Source organism: Siphateles boraxobius, unplaced genomic scaffold (genome assembly GCF_051911475.1).
Source record: "Siphateles boraxobius isolate OS27281-9 unplaced genomic scaffold, OSU_SipBor_1 26, whole genome shotgun sequence".
Taxonomy (NCBI): Eukaryota; Metazoa; Chordata; class Actinopteri; order Cypriniformes; family Leuciscidae; genus Siphateles; species Siphateles boraxobius.
The window spans coordinates 10,306,375-10,318,525 of NW_027508876.1; the positions used below are offsets into that span (position 1 = coordinate 10,306,375).

At 44.6% G+C, this 12,151-nt stretch overlaps 1 protein-coding gene across 1 annotated transcript in view; it reads left to right on the top strand.

The window, feature by feature from the left end:
• Nucleotides 1–12,151, top strand: part of gli3 (GLI family zinc finger 3) — a 248,427-nt gene that overhangs the window by 124,840 nt on the left and 111,436 nt on the right. The window contains exon 3 of the mRNA XM_077244337.1: nucleotides 10,040–10,282. Within this exon, the coding sequence (XP_077100452.1) occupies nucleotides 10,040–10,282 (243 nt within the window). The remainder of the gene's footprint in view (nucleotides 1–10,039; nucleotides 10,283–12,151) is intronic.

The following is a 12,151-nucleotide window of genomic DNA, read 5'->3' on the forward strand; positions in this document are numbered from 1 at the left end:
TACAGTAGTGAATGCGCGCGCTTATATGGATTAACGTTAGGTAATCAAACTATTTATTTCTAATTGTTTCGTTTAAAAGTAGACATCTGTATTTGACCGTACATAGGACTATTTCTCATGTCTGTGAGGCAAGTAGGCTATCCTATACGCTGAGTTTCGGTTCATTTGTGACGCGCTCCAGTTCTTGCAGTCGAAGACGGATAAACTTTGAAAAGCGTATTCTGTGCGCTTTTAAGTGCCTTATCAGATTTACCGTGTTGCCGCTCTTGGCAGCAATTATCTTGTCGAAAAATATTGCATCGCTTGCTTCTGGTATCGAGTCTGGTACGTAGGTACACTTTTGATCATTTCCACATATTTTCTATCTATCTGGGTTGGGACGCTACACACACACACACACACACACACACTACAGCCTCTCGTGCGATGAGCCACGTCTCTGGGCAGCCGCGTAAACTTGTGTTTTTCTGCCACAGCCGATCATGCTGCATGCTTATGTTTCGCTGACGTTGACGAGATTAACCACTTAGGTACAGAAATTTGGTACCGAAAAACAAGACATGTTTCGATACGTGGTAGTATCGAGGCAATTCGGTCGGTACCTAAAAAGTACCGAACTCGGTACCCAGCCCTAAGTTTGAACATAGGAAAACGCTTGGTATGATGATACCAAGATGAACTGGCAATACTTTTTAGGGACTGTTTGGCAAGCATGGTTTAAATATGGTGGAAATAGGACTTGACACACGAAACACAGGAAGTGAATGTAAATATTACAACACCCCCCTCCTGATAGGTGCCTCCTGGCACCATAAACAAAAACTATTCTGTAGTAGCCGGAGGGGGAGATATTAGCATTATGGGGGTAAGGAAGACTAGGACCCCCGGCCGGAAGAGTCTAAGACAGACCACACAGAGGAAGAGAACACAGGGAGCTGGTGGAGGAGGCCACGGCAGAAGTAGCGGCTCACAACAGGGAGGGGTGAAGAGCCACTGTTGGGCTCTTGAATGTGTGGACCAGGGCGGTGCATGTAAACATAGTTAGTGAGAGAGGGTGCATGTAAATGTAGTCAATGAGACAGTTTATTTACTGAATTCACAGTTGAGCACTTGTGAATCCTGAGGTTTGCACAGAAACATCTTACCCTTTCAAAGCATCATACTGTACACATACACGTGCACCCTATAAATGAAAGTAGACTTCTTCAGGGGTATACAGTATTGTAATCTAATTTCTAGTATAAATTAATTTAAAATAACAACACAATTTAAAAAATAAGTAAATAAAACAGGCATACATTTTTTTAAATGAGTGAATTAAATTTAAAATACAACTTTCAAAAAATATTTTTGTTTAGCTACAAAAAATTCAAATATTATATTTAAATTAAATTAAATGAAAATAAAATATAAATTAAAATAAAATAAAAATAGCAAATTTAAAATAGTCATTGAATTTAGGTTGTTTTTAGTCAAGACTGTTCTTTCCCTTACTTCCATATACCCATACCTCAGTATTCACTTTCAAATCCTTTTTTTGTGTGTGTGTGTGTGTGTGTGTGTGTGTGTGTGTGTGTGTGTGTGTGTGTGTGTGTGTGTGTGTGTGTGTGTGTGTGTGTGTGTGTGTGTGTGTGTGTGTGTGTGTGTCTGAGCATGGTAACAGGATGATACTTAAATCCCTTTATGTTAATATTGTGGTTTTATGGGAGCAGGCCAATTAATCCTGCTTTAACTTTATAAGTGCTATTATTCCCTCAATAAGATCACTGGCTATGCAGTATAGGATTAAAGACTTATAACCCAACTGATGCTGTCATTTTTCATGGATCGGTGAACCTTGAATGCTCTCTATCACGACTGTTTGTAAAGTGTATTCCATAGTGAAATGTAAAATACAATTTTTAATCCACATAGTTTTAATTGGCTTTTCCTAGCTACAGCACAGCACGCTGGGCCAAGCGCTAACCTTAGCTCCAGCACTACGGGACATTTGGCGGCAGCTCCATGCTCCACACTAGAGTTTTTACAACAGAAAGATTTTAAAACAGCCCTGCATTAAAGCAGCACTCATCAGCAACGGCATACTGCTAAACTCGGCCAAACCAAATTTACAGTTTGAGCTTAATGACCTGAGTCACAACCGCTCTCGCATGCCAAAACACAAGTGTTCCGTTCCACCAGAATCCGCTGATACCATTTATTCTGTCAGACCGACTCTTGCTGGCTTTCCCAAGGCCAGCACTCTTTTACTTTCCAAATTGCAGTCTTATGGTCTGTATTTTGTTTAAAAGTTGTGCTGTTCCCTTTCGAAGGGAACTCAACAATACGTCAACGACGTTATGGGGAACGCCTCAGGCGTGACAGGTGTCTGAAATCACTATCAAATCACGTCAATCATATTGACCGGCGACAGCCCGTGAATCATTAGCGTGAATGATTAACGTGCGACCTGGAAGTATAAAAGGGCGCCTTGCAAACATGACAAATCATCTCATCGTCTTCAGGGACTGTCTGTTTGAAAACGCTACTCAATGAAACGGTAAGAAAATGAAATGTACAGCACACGAGTGTGTTTTTTCCTGCCTGGGAGAAGAGCGCGCACGAGAGGTTCTCGAGGGAATCCTCTGTGTGAACTGTGAGCGTTTTTCTCTTAAAACACTCCGCTCTCGTCTGGCCCTCTTCTCGAGTGAAGGGGGTTCAACGTCTGGTCCGCGTGGTCCCGCTCGTGCCGAGGCAGAGCGGCGACTTGCATCATGGGCTTCCAGATAGAGCTCATCGATCATCTTGAGAGTCCTGTAAACCTCTCAAATGATTCGACGGCTGACGAGGGCGAACAGCAGGCACCAATGGTTTCCTGCAGTTGCTGCTCTTCAGGACGAGCAGGAGATGGCTGAGGAGGTTTATAATCAGGTAGATCCTGAACCCTCTCAGCCACCCTGCCCCGTGTATGCAGACCTGGTGGATGTTGTGGAGCGCGCCGCCAACAGGCTGTAGCTGCCATGGCGACGCGCTAGAGGAGAGACCGCTCGCGGTAGGCTTGGCGATCGGTTTCTCCCCTGCCATACACCACCAGCTCAGGTGAGCCTTCCATTCCTTCCTGATCTTCACACGGAGATCGAGAGGGCATGGAAGAGCCCATACTCTGCCCGTATTCACCGACATCAGCGGGTTAATTTCGCTGATGTTGAGGGGATCGCAGAGCATGGGTATGTGTCGATGCCGCCCATTTGACGAGTCGTTTGCGAACTATCTTGTGTCTGGGCAGGCGTCGACACTGAGAGCTCCAACCCTGCCATCCAAACCGCTAAAGTCAACAGCACGTTTGAATGGCAGAGCATACACGACAGCGGTTCAGGCTGGTGCTTCCCTGCACACTATGGCGGTGCTGCTGGCATACCAGGCCGACCTGCTGCAGGATCCTGCATACCGCTGAGATCCGGTTCCACACCCAGGCAGGCGGGAGGGCCTGGCCCTTCACGGTCCGAGGGCTGTAGACAGCGCCAGAGAGCCAGTGTCGCCTCTCGTGCGCCCCCTCCGTGGAGGAACAGGGCGCAGAAGAGGCGTGACTCCCGCAAGAAGAGGGTTCTGAGGGAGGTTATCCAGCAGAAGTGCACACAGTGTCGCTGATGGATAATCTCCCCGGAGGGCTTCATTAAAAAGAAATCCAGCCCTCACCTCTCTTCTGACTCCCCAGACGTTCATTACATCAGGCCTGGGGCTGGGCCTATGATAAGAACGATGTTCCAATGGCCCGCCTAGGCTTGGCTAGTAGAAACGCCTCTTTCAGGCATGTAAAGTGGTGGACCCCAGGGTCATAAAGAACTATCTGGCGAGTCTTCACTCCGCACGCCGCAGGTGAGCTGACTGGTCTTTTAAGAGTAATTTTTTGTGAATTAAAATTCCGAGATGTATCTCTCTACAGACCTCGTTCCCTGTATAGAGCTATGGGGTCATGTCAAGGTAATAAGGTAAGAGAGGTTTCCTGGATCATTAGGGCCCTGAAGTTCCCCGTTAGGTGGCCAGAACGATAACTATGTTAGCCTTCGGGCTGTTAGCCACCTCAGGGTAGAGTAGTTGGTCTCTCTCTTAGAATTTTTTACTTAGAGTGTTGACTGACGCTAGAGCTTCAGATAGATCTTATGTCCGGCCCACGGGTCCGTTGACTTCTTCCTGAGTATTTCGCCCCTTGAGCTCTGTTTGGGTTTCATTAGGCTGAGCGATTCTGCAGCCCTTTGTATGGAATAATACAGACTATATTCTTTAGTAAGGCTGTGGCTCCTCCGAGCCCTCAGATTGATCTATGCTTGCAGGCTGGCCCTCACCAGGGCCACCTCTGTAGCTGGCCTAGGCTGTGCCAGGGATAATAGAGGCGCTCTGCTAAAAAATTTAGCATTTCTTCCTCTGACCCTTCACTTTGTGAATGTCTGTTTCTAGCATCCCTGTATAAACAGCCTCCTCCCGTGGGAGTCGTTAGGCCAAGGCCCGCCCCCTTCTCTGCATTCTGGGGTGACTAGAGTAATGCAGCGTGGTGCAGAGGATGGTTTGTAAGGACATGGTAGGCCTCAAACAGGCCTCCGTGGTATATATGTCTTTATTGAGCAGGGTTAGGCCGTCTTTCGCTTCTCGAGGAAGACTGGGTTTCCTGCCCGACCCTGCCATGCAGAACTGGCCTACGGATTTAGGCCGCCAGTTTAGGCTTCACTCACCTCGCTGAGCTACTGCTCGAGCACTAGGTTGTAGGTGGTTGGCTTTCATTCAAGCCCCACTCCCCTAGGTTGGGCACAGATACATTTCTGTCACCCCTAGAGCCGCTGGCAGGCCCGCACCCTGGTAACCTCAGGGTGAGGTGTGAGTATTCCCCTGTGATACAGGGTAGGTCTGAGCACTTCACTCCCAGTTCTGTTTTATCCTACCTCGCACCACTATGGCTCGGGTCGAGTATGAAGTAAGCTTCACTTCTTCTTTGGTCGAAGTACGCTCTCCTGAAGCCAGAGCATTGCCCTGAGCCGACGCCCATGCATAGATGGTAGGCCCCTGACTAACTGGGGCCTCCGTTGAGGCAGAGTGGCGTATGTTGTACTCCCCTTGTTTTAAGGGTGCTAGCTTTCTTGCGGAGTACACTGCCATGGGCAATGTGATTAGGCACCAGGATGCTGTAGGCGCTGTGTAAACAGTTTTTCTGCCAACGAAGGCTGCGCCATTAGGTAGTAGGCCTCAGCAGGCCTCCTTGATTGGACAGCCCCCCAGAGGGCACTGTAGGCCAGCTCACTTTACGTGGTTGGCCTTGGTGGTTCGGGCAGTTGACTCACTGATGGGTAGTAGGCCTTAAACAGGCCTCCTCGGAGGTGAGTCCCAACATTGTGGGACATACCTTATAGCGCTACTGGAAGCCCATTAGTAAATTATGCTGTGTAGTATGGTTTCCAACAGTGTACTTTATGGCAGAATATGACTTGCTATTAGCTAGTAGGCCCGACCAGGCCTCCCTGATAGGCGAGTCCCCAGCTGACTGGCCTTAGCAGGCCACCTTATACTATCACCCTGACTCAGGGCTCAAAGCTACCAGTGGTTATCAGGTAGTAGGCCACTCAGGCCTCCCTGAAGGTGAATTCCCACTTAAGATGGTTATCAGTTAGTAGGCCTCACCCGGCCACCCTGAAGGCGAATTCCCACTTACGTTGGCTATCAGGTAGTAGGCCTCTCTGGGCCTCCCTGAATGTGAGCTCCCAAATATTGTGGCTGTCAGGTAGTAGGCCTCACCAGGCCTCCCTGAAGGTGAGTTCCCACATGCTGTGATTATCAGGTAGTAGGCTCCTCCAGGCCTCCTTGAATGAGAACGGTCAGGTAGTAGTTCTCACCAGGCCTCCCTGAAGGCGAGTTCCCACAGATAGTGGTTACCAGGTAGTAGGCCTCACCAGGCCTCCCTGAAGGTGAGCTCCCCACATACTGTGGTTGTAAGGTAGCAGGCCTCACCGGGCCTCCCTTAAGGTGAGTTCCCACGTACTGTGGTTATCAGGTAGTAGGCCTCTCTTGGCCTCTCTGAAGGTGAGCATCTCACATACTGTGGTTATCAGGTAGTAGGCCTCACCAGGCCTCCCTGAAGGTGAGTTCCCACATACTGTGATTATCAGGTAGTAGGCTCCTCCAGGCCTCCTTGAATGAGAACGGTCAGGTAGTAGGCCTCACCAGGCCTCCTTGAAGGTGAGTTCCCACAGATAGTGGTTACCAGGTAGTAGGCCTCACCAGGCCTCCCTGAAGGTGAGCTCCCCACATACTGTGGTTGTAAGGTAGCAGGCCTCACCGGGCCTCCCTGAAGGTGAGTTCCCACGTACTGTGGTTATCAGGTAGTAGGCCTCTCTTTGCCTCTCTGAAGGTGAGCATCTCACATACTGTGGTTATCAGGTAGTAGGCCTCTCTGGGCCTCCCTGAAGGTGAGCACCCCACATACTGTGGTTATCAGGTAGTAGGACTCACGGGCCTCCCTGAAGGTGAATTCCCACTTACGTTGGCTATCAGGTAGTAGGCCTCTCCGGGCCTCCCTGTAACGTTCCCTAGTGGTGCTGGGTTTATGAAGCTAGTGGTCACTTGCTATCAGTTTCAGCTAGCCTTAATAGGCAGCTGCTGAAGGCGAGCTTGCGCCCTGGCTCGCTAAAGTGTTCATTCTCTGCTATTGGTTCCCTCCCGGAACCTTTTCTGCCTACAGCCTGGTTTGCCTACCAGGCAGACCTTGTGCTCCCCTCACCGAGGGTCTCTATGAGCATGCGGCTTCCTGAGTCTGGGCAGACGGTCGTAGGCCTCTCGTGAGGCCTCCCAGTTAGATCAGCCCTTAGGCCTTCACAGGCCTCCTCAGTGTTTTGAAACACTCTCCCTGCCATGCCTCGGGGCTTGCCTACCGTACAGTCCCTTCAGACGATAAGGTGATTTGTCATGTTTGCAAGGCGCCCTTTTATACTTCCAGGTCGCACGTTAATCATTCACGCTAATGATTCACGGGCTGTCGCCGGTCAATATGATTGACGTGATTTGATAGTGATTTCAGACACCTGTCACGCCTGAGGCGTTCCCCATAACGTCGTTGACGTATTGTCTCGTTCCCTGTTCTCAGGGAACATAGGTTACAGTCGTAACCTGAGACGTTTTTTAAAGTGCTTAGATACAAGAATCTGATAAAGCTTCAAATATCAGCGTCTGTTGGGCTTGTCTAGTTTCGCTAAACATGTGAGTGATTGTTCACCTAATGACATTTTTTTCCTTGTTAATCCAAACTTGTATGACTTTATTCCTAATGTGGAACAAAGAAGGAGGCATTTTACATAATGTGCTGGTCATTTTATTTCCCTACAATTATAATAAATTGTGCAGTGGTAAATGATGATATTGACTGTTTATGTATGTGTTTTTGTTCCAAATGATAAAATGAGAAAACTTGTGTTTAATGTTCATTTAATGTTGGGTTAATGTGCTGAGGAATGGAGCTGGTGCTTAGTTTGAGGATGGTTACATAAAGCAAGGCTGTATGTTCACTCTTAAATTGTTCTTCACACTAAGAGATAAAGGTTCGCTGTTCACTGAAAGGTTCTTTAAAAACGCCAAATTGTTCTTCTATGACCTTGTTGTGAAAAACTGCATGTGGAACCTTTATTTTTTATTTGTTGTTTTTACTACCAACACTTTATATTAGATACAGTAAAAAAAACAAAAAAAAAACAAAAGTTTGCATTTAGCGTGTTTGTGTGCTGTTACTAGTATTTGACTGCAAGACACTTACATTTCAATTAAGACAGATGTCAAGATTTTTAGGGAATATCTTCAATATTTTTTCTCAGGCTTTAAGAATTCACTTTTATGTTCCACTGCGTAAAGAAAGTCATATGAGTTTTGAACGACATGAGGGTGAGTAAATAATGACAGAATTATCACAGTTACCTTTGTATGACATCAGCGGTGACCTCATTGACCCCTTATGCTGCAGTTATGAACTGAACTCCTGAAGGTTAAAAAGCAGCAAGGGATGTTATACAGCAGTGAAAGGGTATGGTAGGTTAGAGGACTGAATTATGGGTTGCTCCACTACTTATTCTAGTCTGAGAGGTTATGACCCAGATGGGGTCAGGTAATGGGTCATGTGTCTTCAAGAAAGATCAAGCACTAAACCCTGTAAACCCTGCAAAGCCCTGTAAACTTGCTTCTCTCTGCCCCATTTTAGACCACTGGAGACTGTCCCTGTGGGGTACAAGTCCAACTCTATCTGCCAGAACAGATTACTTGCAGACATAGAAATAAGCAAAGTATTCCTCTTTTGGTGTTTGTGTGTGTGTGTGTATAGAAGAGAGGCAGGAACAGTGTTAGAAGACTGGTATATGGAAAGAGAGGGAAAGAGAAAGAACGAGAGAAGGCGTATAGCTTCTGGGCGTTGATACTACCCATGAGGCCATTTAATGGGCAGTTTGGAATGCAGGGAAAAGACTCAGCTGCCCTCTCCATGGGATTCTTTGTCTTTGAAAAAAAAAAAAAAAATGTTTTATATATATATATATATATATATATATATATATATATATATATATATATAGAGAGAGAGAGAGAGAGAGAGAGAGAGAGAGAGAGAGAGAGAGAGAGAGAGAGAGAGAGAGGGAGCTTGTGGGAAATCCTTGCCTGACTGCTGCTATGATGTTGAATGTTGGCCTGTTTTATTTCACAGACTGTGGCAAGCAGACACAGAGTCACTCCATTCCTCTTGTGTGAAGCTATGAACCTGCACATTTGCCTGGAAGAAGCCAAGCCCAGGAGGCTTTGCACATTAAACCCATAAAGAGCTCCCTAAAGCACACGTTAGCACCAACAATGCCTCCCTGCACTACCCAAACTCTTAGCGTGACCAGACTTGTTCCACATATTTATTGCCGCTGTCTGTAGGTCTACCTATGAGTGTCTCTCTGTATTTGCATTCTGTATCTGTGTATCGGTTTTTGTGGCCATGAATTTTTCTATTATAGTACTAACTAGAATGATGGTTTTGGAATGACCATTAGCAAAGCTCAAACAACAAGCTTATGTTTTTTTTTCTACACTTTTACATTGTTTGTTTGAACAAAAAAGCTACTCAGGGCCTGATCTATTCATATATGAGAGTGTGTATAAAGACTTTGTGTTTGTATTACATATGCTGATATATTGTTAGCACAGATCCATGTGTATTTAGGCCAGTGGTTCTCCACCACAAACTTCCAAAGAACCTGCAAAATGACTAAAAATAAAATATTAAAATAAAACACATTAAAATAAGCTTCAAAAACATAAAATTGAGATGTAAACTGATATTATATTATTATCTAATGCCCTTAAAAAATGTAAGCACCAGAATTTTCTTTGAAAACCTGGAAATTTGAGGAAATTTTAAAAGTGTGATTTCCAGACCTGGAAATTTGTGGAAATTAATAAAATCCTTAAACGTAATGTTTTATAATGATTTAGTTATGTCTAGCTCTAAAATATTTTAGCAGGTAGAAATGCTGAATAACATTCAGTTATTGAAACTCTGGGTAATATGGAATTTAATTATTGGAATTATTTAATATATTGCCACTTCCAGTTTCTGAAAATAAACTTTCAAAATAAGCAGTTTTTTATCAATTCAGTAGAAGTACAAGAAATAACTTTAGGAGCCTTTAAAAATTGTCTTTGGTGGGTGATTGAAGTAAAAAAGATTGAGAACTGCAGATTAAGACCATAACTGGACTGGACACAAACATTACTGCACTGTGAGATGAACTCAAAATGGATCAAATTATCTATTACTGCTTGAATTAATACATTTTTTTTGCAGGCAAGAATTAGCGGTTAGCACACATGCCAACACATTTAGCCATGGTGCTCTTGAATTCATCTCTTTGTACTCTTCTTTTTAATAAAGTGCCAAAATTGAAAATTATATTTAGTAATAATAAAAAATAAATAAAATAAAATACATAAAAATATTAATATTTTATCAATAAAAGTATTCATATTCATTCTTTTTTTTCTTATTTCTCTTATTTAGAGGATGACAGCTCAGGTTCACCATATCATCGCGAGAGGCGTAACGCCATCAGTGGGCGGACCGCGGTTCTGGGCCCATCAGGAAAACTGAGTGAGGAGCCATCCACCTCTACAGAAGAGCGCTCCCCATTGGTGAAGAAAGAACTTCACAGCTCTCTGCCCCACCTGGCAGACCACACCCTGCCCTATCGGGGGACGCTGTTTGCAATGGACCCTCGCAATGGATACTTGGAGCCTCACTATGGTGAGTTACCATTTTTCATGTTTTTTCGGGGCATATTTGGGCCAAGCACTGTCTCAATATGCAGTTATGGTCCTTTTTAGTTTAATCCAATCAATCTATACTTTTTGGCTATTTATCCTAATGTCAGGGCATATCCTTAAATCCCAAAGGGATAGTCCAAATTAAAAAGTAAAATACAAAGTAACATGTTTTGGAGAGTGTATTGGCTGCTACTTTCTTTGCAACAAATAGTAGATATTGACAAAAAAGTTCACCATATGTCTTTTATAGATATCCAAGAAATTTGTGTGAGGAACAAACTAATATTTTATTAGTTACTCAGTAAAAATTTTCTGCCTCCTGCCTTTCGTTTTTGGTATGAACCTATCCCTACAGGACTTATCTCAGTAATGTGTTTTGCATAGGACAGTCACAATGAACCATGAACATCAAGTCCCTGTAGAATGTAGATATAGTCTAAGCATAAAACTCAAGGACGAACATCTAGTGCAGGGCCAGCACACTAACGTTTTCCCCTTTGCGAGGCAAAAGGCAAAGCTGCTAATGGATTGATTGGGCCTGACAGTTGACTATTTGCCCTTTCTTTCTCATTCGCTCTCGCTTGCCTTTTCATTTTTTTTCAGAGGGGAAGTTAGTATGGGGGACGTTCTTCTCTGCTCCCTAATTCCCTCATTAGGGCCAGAGTGTAAGCACACAACTCCAGTCTCGCTCATCAGCGGCATGATCAAAGTGTCACAGAGCGGAGAGCAGTCAAACTCCCCCCTGCCTTGTTCTTTTCCATATTATCTTTCCCTTGTTTTTCTCTGGTCCACCGGACTCCCCCGTCATTTTTATAATCAATAATCATGAGAGAGTCTTAGCGATAGAGCAAAAAAATGTGCATGGACAGGATAGAGTGAAGGAGATAAATAAAGGGAGAGAGAGAAAGACGAGGCTAGTCAAGGCCTTTTAAGAGGTTAATATTGCAGACCAACTGGTCGTCACCTATGGACGAGGATTCGATGTGATAGCTTGTTTAGTTTCGCTAAATTGGTTTTGAATTAGGTTTGACAGTGTGGTTTTAATCCATAGCACTTAATTAAATGCCCTTTAACTTTGTTCTCTCTCACAAAACCGTTTACCACTGTACTACTGATCGTTTAAGCCCTTTCATTAGCAGCCGAGTGTTTTGTTGGTCTACTTTTGATCCATCCATCTTAATGCACAAGGGTCAACTATAATCCGACCAGTCAGACCCCTCACATATTGATTAATACAGACCTGACCACCTGTGGGGGAGAGAAAGAGGCTAAAAGGGCAAGGCAAAAAAGAACAAAAGTGAAAAAGGGGTGTTCCGGGTGGCTAGAGCCCGGAGGGGGAAGTTGGGGCAGAGGGTGCAGGGTGAAAGGGTGGTGGGGGGTCAGAGGTCAGGTGGAGAACGCAGACACTGAAACAGAGGAGTTCAAAAACAGCAGGAAAGTCAAAGGAGCCTCTTAGTCATCCAAAGGTCCATTCTCTCTGCATGGGGGATCACCAGGGCAGCAATGAACTGTGGAGTAGAGAATGTTGATGATGGAATGAATGCTAGAAGGAGTGCAAGGCATTCTCCCCATGTCTCACTCTTCAGGAACAAATTCTTGCTTTTGAGACATTTCGCAGACATGCCTCTAGCATTTGATTTGATTCTTAAGTAAAAAATGTTTTGTAAATTGCTAAAGTTGGCCTGAACAACAGAGTGAGCATGTCCTAAAGTCCTGTTAAACTAGTACCTACAGCTCCATTAGTTGCATATACCATTACTTATTTGTCTCACAATAAGAGAATCCCTAAAAGTACCAGAGTAGGTTTTTCTTTATAATTTCTTTATATTTTCATATAACATATAACTTA